Here is a 9,842-nt window from a genome sequence, read left to right as displayed (position 1 = left end):
CGTGGTAGGGGAAGGGGATGAGGAGGTGAGGGGGGAGGGGAGGAGGGTGGGAGAGGAGAGTTTGGATGAAGCTAGGAAGAGGGCTGATGAGAAGATGAAGGACTACTGATGAGTAGGATGTGCGTGTTCTGGATTTTTTTTTTTCAGCTTTGGTTTTATTAGTGCTTGCTTTGGGATGCCAAATTTAGATAGCGGACCGTGTCGAGGCAAAGATCAGAGCCTCTTGAGTTTGGTTGTTTTGCTGAGCCCATCAGTGTTGCAATCTGTTCTGTTTTACGACTAAATTTCATTGACATCTGATGGCACAGCTAAATGTTGTAGTTCAATGTTGTAGTTCACTTGATCGTAAAGACTTGGTACCACAATTATTGACGCCACAACTATGGAGTTTCATGGAGTTTCGTTGATTTTCAAAATCTAACTCGAGAGGAATTATAGCATAATAGTTGATTTTGCTTTAGAAAAAAAAAAATCCATCCCCTTTACTGTCCATTCTCGGCGTAGATAAATTGCGGTGGATCTATGCCGCATCGACCGATCTACCCGCATCGACCTGTAGAGAGATTCTGCGACGGAGCTGAGACTTAGTGAGACTTGTTTCATTTGAAACTGAACAAACACGGTAAAGATTGATCTCAGCAGCATCCACCATCTGCCTTTTTGCAGAACGCTCCGGATCCCCCCAAAACCAAAACAGTCTTAACGCAATGTCGACATCACTCTATGCTGTTAACGACTGATTCTGCTCGCTCACAAACTTTCAGGCAATCCCCTCAAGATTTGCCTCCATTCACGCGAACAAATGAATTCATCAATCTATCTGCAGCAAGACTCGTAAATTCCTAGCAACCTACAACCAACAAGTTCTAATAAACTTCCAAGTATGTAATGTCCAAATTTTTGATGGCATTCACTAGACCCATGAACTCCATACTCTCTCTCTAATAATACTGCGTTCAGCGCAGTGTCGCAATAAACCAGCTGCTTCGGAGTCTCTCCGACTCGGTGCTCCCCAACATTTTTTAAGTTCCAGCGTGTATATCACAAAAATAATTTGTCAACCAAACATGGTTTCAGCCTAAACCGTTACAGGTGTTGGTAGATTGGCATCAAACAGTGAAACACAGGCCAACGCTCTTCTCCCTACTAAAATGCAATTTCCACCACAGCCTTCATTTCGGCACACCGAACAAGAACCTATCACAAATTCCCACCAACTATCAATGCAATGCCGTTGTCTCCTTTGACCAGCCTCTTCCTCCTCTTTATCTCCATGGCTTGGTTGCAGTAATAAGCCAGCGCAGCTTATTCCTTTACACCTGCATGCTCTACTTTCCCCTCTCCTATAAGAGATTCAAACTCTTTCTGCAGCTTATTAGCCCTAAGACACAAATATGGGGTACTCCCTTTCCAAATCCTTATTACCGTTCCTACTGTTTGTCTTGGCTCTTCTTTCCAACTTTGCAACTGACGCCGATGCGCGAGACATTAGTCAATCGAACCACCACCACAACCACATACAACCACAGACAGGACAGGGCGGCGAGTAGGATGACGTTCCTAGCGATGCCTCTATTCCCGATACATTTCAGGACTGGTGGCCGGTGCCTTTTCCCTCGCCTTGCCTTCCTGAACAATCCTTTGTCCGCCGACCTGTCCCTCGCCATTCCGCCTCAATCGTCCACTCTCAAACACCTTCCCACCGCCCGCCCCCGTTCCCTCACCGCCGCTCGTCGTCCAAATCGCTGACTCGCCTCCCGTGGCAATTCCGGCAGGCCACCTTGTCCGCTCGCCTCCGCCGCAATGCCGTTGCCTCCCGCCGCTTTCCACCACCTCCCGTCCGTGGCCCCATCCACCGAATTCCTGCCCAAATCGCCCACCCGGTGCCCCGGCCCTGCGCCTCTGGTTCAGTCATCCACACACGTTCGCATCACACCCCTCTTGTGCCCTCACCCCGCCTACCAGGTGCACCCGATCACCACCGACCACCTGCCTCCATTTGCTCAAACCGCCTCTAGTGCCACCCCTAAACGCACCACCGAGTCCGCTCAACACCAGTATTTTCGCCCACCACTTGTTCTTCACACCGAGCCACCAGAACAATCAGATGCCGCCTTTCTTGCCGATATTTACCTCCGCCCTTGATTTCCCCTCCGGCGTCTCCGCTCTGGCGGAGCGCCTTCTCTTGCTTCCGACCGGCTCCAGCCGGAGCAAGGCCATTGGTGCCAATGCCACCGACATTTCCATCTGATCCTCCACCATTTTTCCTTCCTCCGCCAACTGACTTCTCACCTCCATCAGAAGGCAATCATCCAGTGCTCCTGATGCCACCTTTGGTCCCATCTGACAGCCCTCCACCAGATGTCTCGGACCGACCAACATCTCAACTGCCACCTCTGGTGCCAACTGAGAATACACCTCCTTCACTCCTTCCACCGTCATTTCTTCCGCCGGTGCTTCCATTGACGCCTTCAGTTCCATCGGATAATCCTCCGCCAGAGAGCACGGATCAGCCAAAATTTCCATTGCCACCTCTGGTACCCATTGATGACACTCCCCCCTCCTCATTTCTTCCACCGATGCTACCATCACCGCCTCAGCTTCCATTTGATAGCCCACCTCCATTGTTGCCTTCTCCACCTTTGGCGCCTATTGTTGATGATTCACCATTTCCACCTCACCTTCCTTTTGATGCTCCTCCATCCTTTCTTCCCTCTCCTGTGGAACCAGTTCAGCCTGAAATTCCATCCTCACCTTTGGTTCCTTTTGATGCTCCTTCATCTTTTCTTCCTCCTCCGACCATCCCGAGCAGCAACTGAGTCCTTTGCTATATTAAAATTGTGATGTTATGCTATGTATATTACGATGTTATGCTCTTATTTGGTCATGCATCTTCCTGCTATTATAAGAATAATAACGAGAAAGTTACGTATATTTACCGTAATCAGTAGTCCTCGTAGCAATAATTTGACTACATTTATGATGACATGGAGGGATTGTTTTTAATTTGTTCCTTCGCTCGTCTTGGTGTGATCAGAAATTCTTCAAAGTTTTCGAATTCCCCAAGATGTAGGTTTTTAACATTTTATTGTGTGAATATATCAGTACTCAACAAATAAAGAATACTCGAACGCAAAATCATAAAAAGTGCAATAACTTATAGGAACCGAGTCGTGTGGTTGGATTCACATTATGCTTCCCAACTGAGTTAAATTTAAAGAAAAGTAAACACAAGAACAATATATAACAAGATCAGCTTGTTATTAAAAAAATTCTTTATGCACGAATCAGCCAATATGTTTCAGTTTTAATTATAAATACAAGTTTTCCTTGGAGAGGACAAATAACACCTCTAAATTGCAACTTCCAATTTATGATGAAGGCTACAACGTATAGAAAATAAGGAAAAAAATCCAGCACTTAAGCTGCATATCATGAATGAAAAGACTCAAGGCCCATCGATATATTTTGTTTCTCACCTGTGCTTCACTTATCATATCCTATTTTTGTGGCGTGGCACAAAAATTCTGCTTTTAGCTTCCTTTCCTATCTTCATTTGCATCAATACCATGCACATGGTTGCCTGCCAAAAAAAGGGAATCTCTGAAAGATAATTACACATAAATATAGACAGGCATTCTAGTGAATTGATTCTATTGCATACTACATACACGTTCCTTCCTATCCAGCCTGAAACAGAAAGCAGGCGAATCTATAAAAGCTTACAATGGTAAAGAGAAATCCATTTTCGCGAGAGTATACCATTCTAGATACTTGCGGGACTTTTTGCGCCCTTTCAATCAACTAAAATGAAGAGAAAAAAGGAAAAAAGAAAAAAGAAAAGATGCAGCAGGATATTCCTGCAACAAGTATAGGGACAGAATTGGTACATATTCCGTGCTACTTTCCAGCAGGATCAGGTGATGCCGGAACAATCGCAGAATCTTGTTCATGCTTGTAATATCCCACTCAAGAAACCCCTTCAACACAAAAAATGAATAAGTTAAAACATATACAGTTTCCCACTTTGAAGTTTAGATACTCATTTAAACATGAAAGCTCCATACCAAATTCCTGAAGCCGAGCCCTTTTTGTTTCTGTAGATTCAATAAGACAAAAGCATTTAGAGCTCATTGTTTTTTATGCGCTACAATGATGTTTTAAAATGAAAATGATGCTGATACGTGGAGAAAAAGGAGGCCCCATGAGAACTATTTTCTAAATAAAGATAACAAGTGTTCATAGTATTTATCAACACACAAATAACTTGCCACAGGAAAACCATGGTCATTTGACCCGTTAGTATTCCATACCTTGGTTTTCCTTCAAATGCATCATTGATTTCATCCCCTGTTGGTTTTTCCGGGAATGTGGCTATTATGACATATCTCTCCTTTCCAGAGGGCTCATCTACTCTCTTGTAGAGATCCCAGCGGTATGGGTAAGTCATTCTGCAATTAAGATATTTTTTTCATTAGCTAGAAGTCATTATTTAAAGGGAAAATTGCTTGGAGGAACCAAATAAAATTGGGTTATGCATCCCCACCCTCCAACTAGAGTCAACCACTTGGGGGCACCTTGACCCAAGTTTTCATGTTTTTACACCCCAAACTCACTGCCCAAGAAATCCAATTCCCAAATTACCCTTCTTCCCAAGTTAAAACCCATTACTTTCCTCCTCAATCTGGCCCAAGACCTCCCCCTCCCCCACCACCGCCGCCGCCTCCACCCCTACGCCACCGTGTCATGCGGGACGGATCTGGGAGCACCCTTTTATCCATTCCGTTGAACTTTTGAATGAATTTTGTTGTTTGGTTAGGATAATTTGGATGCTTGATGGGGGGTTTCTTGATTAATTGGAATTTGTTTGGTTCTAGTCGTAGCTGTTAGCTTTTGGTTCTTTCTTGATTACCTAGGGTTTATTTTGCTGTGAAATTTATAAGATTGCTAAATTTCTTTCTGCGAAAAATAATCAATTTTGTGTTTTACGGCCAGATCCAATGGAAAATTTTGTTTCTTTGCTAAAGAATTTTGATGTAAAACTAGGAATTGAAGAAGTCTTCACTGGGTCCGAGCATTTCATGGAATTATGGTGAATTATTCATTATAAAAATAGAGGATCTAGTGTAATGTCACTTTAACCACTGAGGATTATTTTCTGGGTTAAAAAGAAATGAACTTTATCTGTAATTTTATCCAATTACTGTTAGTCAATAGTTTTCCCCAATTGCAAGATATTGATTTGGGACTCATACTTCTCTTGCTCTTGTTTTCTTAAATATTTATTTATTGTTTCGTGTTATAGGTATTTGGCAATTTAGTCTAGGTCAATTCTGCAAATTTTACGAGTTCTGATTGTTGTTATTTGGTCAGCAGTAAGAGAAGAAAAATTTGTAACATTGAAGGCACTCATTCTTGTTGGAGGATTTGGAACCCGTTTGAGGCCGTTGACGCTCAACGTTCCAAAGCCGCTCGTTGATTTTATGAACAAACCCATGATCTTGCATCAGGTATAAATGCTTTGCCCCGTCTATATGAATCATACTTTGGTTGTGTTAATGAATAATGAAGTTTGATGTTAAATTTTTTTAAATTTCAGGTGTTAGAAGTTAGTCAACAAGCCTTGATGGGAGAGGAATTAACGAAAAACCCTTGCTTTGTGAAGTATGACAAGCCATCTTAGAATTGCTCCAGATGTCCTTTTATGGAAGTCAACTTGCTTATGTGACATATGCTGGTTTCATGTGACATATAACGGTTTTATGTCACATATGTTGTTTTATGTGACATTTGTTGTTTATACGTGACATTTTGCTGTTGTATGTAATATTTGAGTGTTGTATGTGATATTTGGGTGTTGCTTGTGATATTTATTGTTTATACGTGACATTTGGGTGTTGTATGTGATATTTGTGTGTTGCTTGTGATATTTGTTGTTTATACGTGATATTTGGGTGTTGTATGCGATATTTGGTTGTAATTTGTGATATTTGGGTGTTGCTTGTGACATTTGCTATTTATACGTGATATTTGGGTGTTGCTTGTGACATTTGCTATTTATACGTGATATTTGGGTGTTGTATGTGACATTTGGCTATAATTTGTGATATTTGGGTGTTGTTTGTGACATTTGTTGTTTATACGTGACATTTGAGTGTTGTATGTGATATTTGACTGTAATTTGTTGATAGTGAATGTGCTTATTTGTCACATGGCTGTAATTTGTTTATACATGACACATGACTGTAATTTATTGCATGTGATATTTAGATCTAATAGAGTAATTCCACATTCTCCTTCATCATCATCCCCCTATTCTTCTTCACCCACTAAGACCCAGGAATCAATAACTCATCCTTCAAATACTCTGACACTCCTCTTCACCTTCAACTCAAACTCTCCCTTTTCACCATTCCACCCCTGCAATCGCGTGCAAAATCCCCGGCAGATTGTGTCAAAATACTCCGACACTCCTCTTCACTGTATCATATGTCACACAGAACACCAAAATATCACATAATAGTAGCATATGTCACATAACAACCATAATTTTGAGCTTTGAATTAATAGAGTAATAAAACTTTTTCGCACTTCGATCTAAATAAATTTACATCAATACTTAGTACCCAAACATAGATAAACATGCCAAAGATAAACCAAATCAAATCCAATTATTCAAACACCTCCAAAATATTTGTAGGACAATCCACTTTTAGACCTTCCCCGCTTCCCAATAGCAGAAATATCATATACAACACCCAAATATCACATACAACACCCAAATCTGTCGGGGATTTTGCACGTGATTGCAGGGGTGGAATGGTGAAAAGGGAGAGTTTGAGTTGAAGGTGAAGAGGAGTGTCAGAGTATTTGAAGGATGAGTTATTGATTCCTGGGTCTTAGTGGGTAAAGAAGAATAGGGGGATGATGATGAAGGAGAATGTGGAATTACTCTATTAGATCTAAATATCACATGCAATAAATTACAGTCATGTGTCATGTATAAACAAATTACAGCCATGTGACAAATAAGCACATTCACTATCAACAAATTACAGTCAAATATCACATACAACACTCAAATGTCACGTATAAACAACAAATGTCACAAACAACACCCAAATATCACAAATTACAGCCAAATGTCACATACAACACCCAAATATCACATACAACAACCAAATATCACATACAACACCAAAATGTCCCGTATAAACAACATATGTCACATAAAAACAATATATGTGACATGAAACAGTAAACAACAAATATCACAAGCAACACACAAATATCACATACAACACCCAAATGTCACGTATAAACAATAAATATCACAAGCAACACCCAAATATCACATACAACACTCAAATATTACATACAACAGCAAAATGTCACGTATAAACAACAAATGTCACATAAAACAACATATGTGACATAAAACCGTTATATGTCACATGAAACCAGCATATGTCACATAAGCAAGTTGACTTCCATAAAAGGACATCTGGAGCAATTCTAAGATGGCTTGTCATACTTCACAAAGCAAGGGTTTTTCGTTAATTCCTCTCCCATCAAGGCTTGTTGACTAACTTCTAACACCTGAAATTTAAAAAAATTTAACATCAAACTTCATTATTCATTAACACAACCAAAGTATGATTCATATAGACGGGGCAAAGCATTTATACCTGATGCAAGATCATGGGTTTGTTCATAAAATCAACGAGCGGCTTTGGAACGCTGAGCGTCAACGGCCTCAAACGGGTTCCAAATCCTCCAACAAGAATGAGTGCCTTCAATGTTACAAAATTTTCTTCTCTTACTGCTGACCAAATAACAACAATCAGAACTCGTAAAATTTGCAGAATTGACCTAGACTAAATTGCCAAATACCTATAACACGAAACAATAAATAAATATTTAAGAAAACAAGAGCAAGAGAAGTATGAGTCCCAAATCAATATCTTGCAATTGGGGAAAACTATTGACTAACAGTAATTGGATAAAATTACAGATAAAGTTCATTTCTTTTTAACCCAGAAAATAATCCTCAGTGGTTAAAGTGACATTACACTAGATCCTCTATTTTTATAATGAATAATTCACCATAATTCCATGAAATGCTCGGACCCAGTGAAGACTTCTTCAATTCCTAGTTTTACATCAAAATTCTTTAGCAAAGAAACAAAATTTTCCATTGGATCTGGCCGTAAAACACAAAATTGATTATTTTTCGCAGAAAGAAATTTAGCAATCTTATAAATTTCACAGCAAAATAAACCCTAGGTAATCAAGAAAGAACCAAAAGCTAACAGCTACGACTAGAACCAAACAAATTCCAATTAATCAATAAACCCCCCCATCAAGCATCCAAATTATCCTAACCAAACAACAAAATTCATTCAAAAGTTCAACGGAATGGATAAAAGGGTGCTCCCAGATCCGTCCCGCATTGCTCAAGATCCGCAACCCAGAATCATAGACGGAGAAGAAAAGCTAAATCAATGGAGAAATGAGAGGAGGTCGAATTGTACCCCTGGGAGTTTTATCGGATTCGGGTCGGAGAGCGTGAAATTCGCTTGAGATCCGATCTCTCGCCCGCTGAAGAAAAATGAGAAGATCGAGGAGTCGTTGGCAATGACACGGTGGCGTAGGGGTGGAGGCGTCGGCGGTGGTGGGGGAGGGGGAGGTCTTGGGCCAGATTGAGGAGGAAAGTAATGGGTTTTAACTTGGGAAGAAGGGTAATTTGGGAATTGGATTTCTTGGGCAGTGAGTTTGGGGTGTAAAAGCATGAAAAATTGGGTCAAGGTGCCCCCAAGTGGTTGACTCTAGTTGGAGGGTGGGGATGCATAACCCAATTTTATTTGGTTCCTCCAAGCAATTTTCCCTTATTTAAATGACCATAAGTGAGACTTTAGGTAAACATAAGCAAAGCAAGAGAATCTGAAGATATATAGATCTATAGAGCGCACAAGGTTATTCTTTTTTATTTTAATCTTTATTTCCAAGTTTGCATGGACTTAACTTGTAGGATAGGTGATAAACATACAGCAGAAACAAAAAATGTCCCCGAGTCAACTTAAGCTGATGTATAAATTAATTAGAAGCAATTCCTTTGTGTACAACATAAGGATTATAATAAACATATAGCAGTTCCCATATACAAGAGGATAAGGATTAAAAAAAAGATAAGGATTATGAGAAAACTCTTTAGATTGTGTTTGTCTGATGATACATAATATATACAAATTTAAGCAGGAAACTTCCGAATATAATTCCTAAAGGGGGGAAATGAAAGGTAAAAAAACACGATCATTTTACTATGCTCAATCAGAAAAAGATTTGAGCATGGAAGAAATAAGCCCTAGATTTTCATATAGACAGTTCCTGTTTTTTCCTACTTTCTTTCAGTAACTAAATCACGAAGGCAGATTCATAGCCTACTTTTTCTGTTACCAATGCAGCCTCGATGATTATAGAATCAAGGTTGTAGAGTTGGAGAGAACCATAATATTGGTAAGATTAAAATGGTCTGACCTTAGCGCACCCATTATTGGATACTGAGTGCCAGCATAGTAAAGAAGCCGAAAGAAATAACAATTCTCAAACGATGCTGCATACTTCAATCTCTCCTCTCTTCCCATCGTCTAGCATTATAACTTTGGTTAGCAACTGTTGTGACGTGCATTTAAATATAAATCATATACTACCCTATCTCAATTGTAGAAGGTCGCCTTACTTGCATTATACCGCTTGAACCTGGCAAATCCTGAAAATAATACCGTGAAGGAAAAATTAGTAACTACAGTAACTTTAAATTTATAATAGATTCTGAAATGCAT

At 40.0% G+C, this 9,842-nt stretch overlaps 1 protein-coding gene across 3 annotated transcripts in view; it reads right to left on the bottom strand.

Annotated features, from left to right (window-relative positions):
- Nucleotides 3,365-9,842, bottom strand: part of LOC109841195 (probable adenylate kinase 5, chloroplastic) — a 28,302-nt gene continuing 21,824 nt past the window's right edge. The window contains exons 14-19 of one of the 3 annotated variants that reach the window (XM_020410094.1): nt 9,740-9,769; nt 9,538-9,647; nt 4,314-4,451; nt 4,068-4,097; nt 3,891-3,980; nt 3,365-3,583 (exon numbers count right to left, since the gene is read on the bottom strand). In XM_020410094.1, coding sequence (XP_020265683.1) covers nt 3,950-3,980; nt 4,068-4,097; nt 4,314-4,451; nt 9,538-9,647; nt 9,740-9,769 — 339 coding nt within the window. In that variant the 3' untranslated portion in view covers nt 3,365-3,583; nt 3,891-3,949. Of the gene's footprint in view, nt 3,584-3,890; nt 3,981-4,067; nt 4,098-4,313; nt 4,452-7,295; nt 7,600-7,688; nt 7,826-9,537; nt 9,648-9,739; nt 9,770-9,842 lie in introns of those variants that run through there. The other 2 variants (XM_020410095.1, XM_020410096.1) reach the window with 2 other exon arrangements.

This window comes from Asparagus officinalis, chromosome 5 (genome assembly GCF_001876935.1).
Source record: "Asparagus officinalis chromosome 5, Aspof.V1, whole genome shotgun sequence".
NCBI lineage: Eukaryota > Viridiplantae > Streptophyta > Magnoliopsida > Asparagales > Asparagaceae > Asparagus > Asparagus officinalis.
The sequence above is the reverse complement of the archived record's forward strand: the minus strand, read 5'-3'. Positions and strand labels throughout refer to the sequence as shown.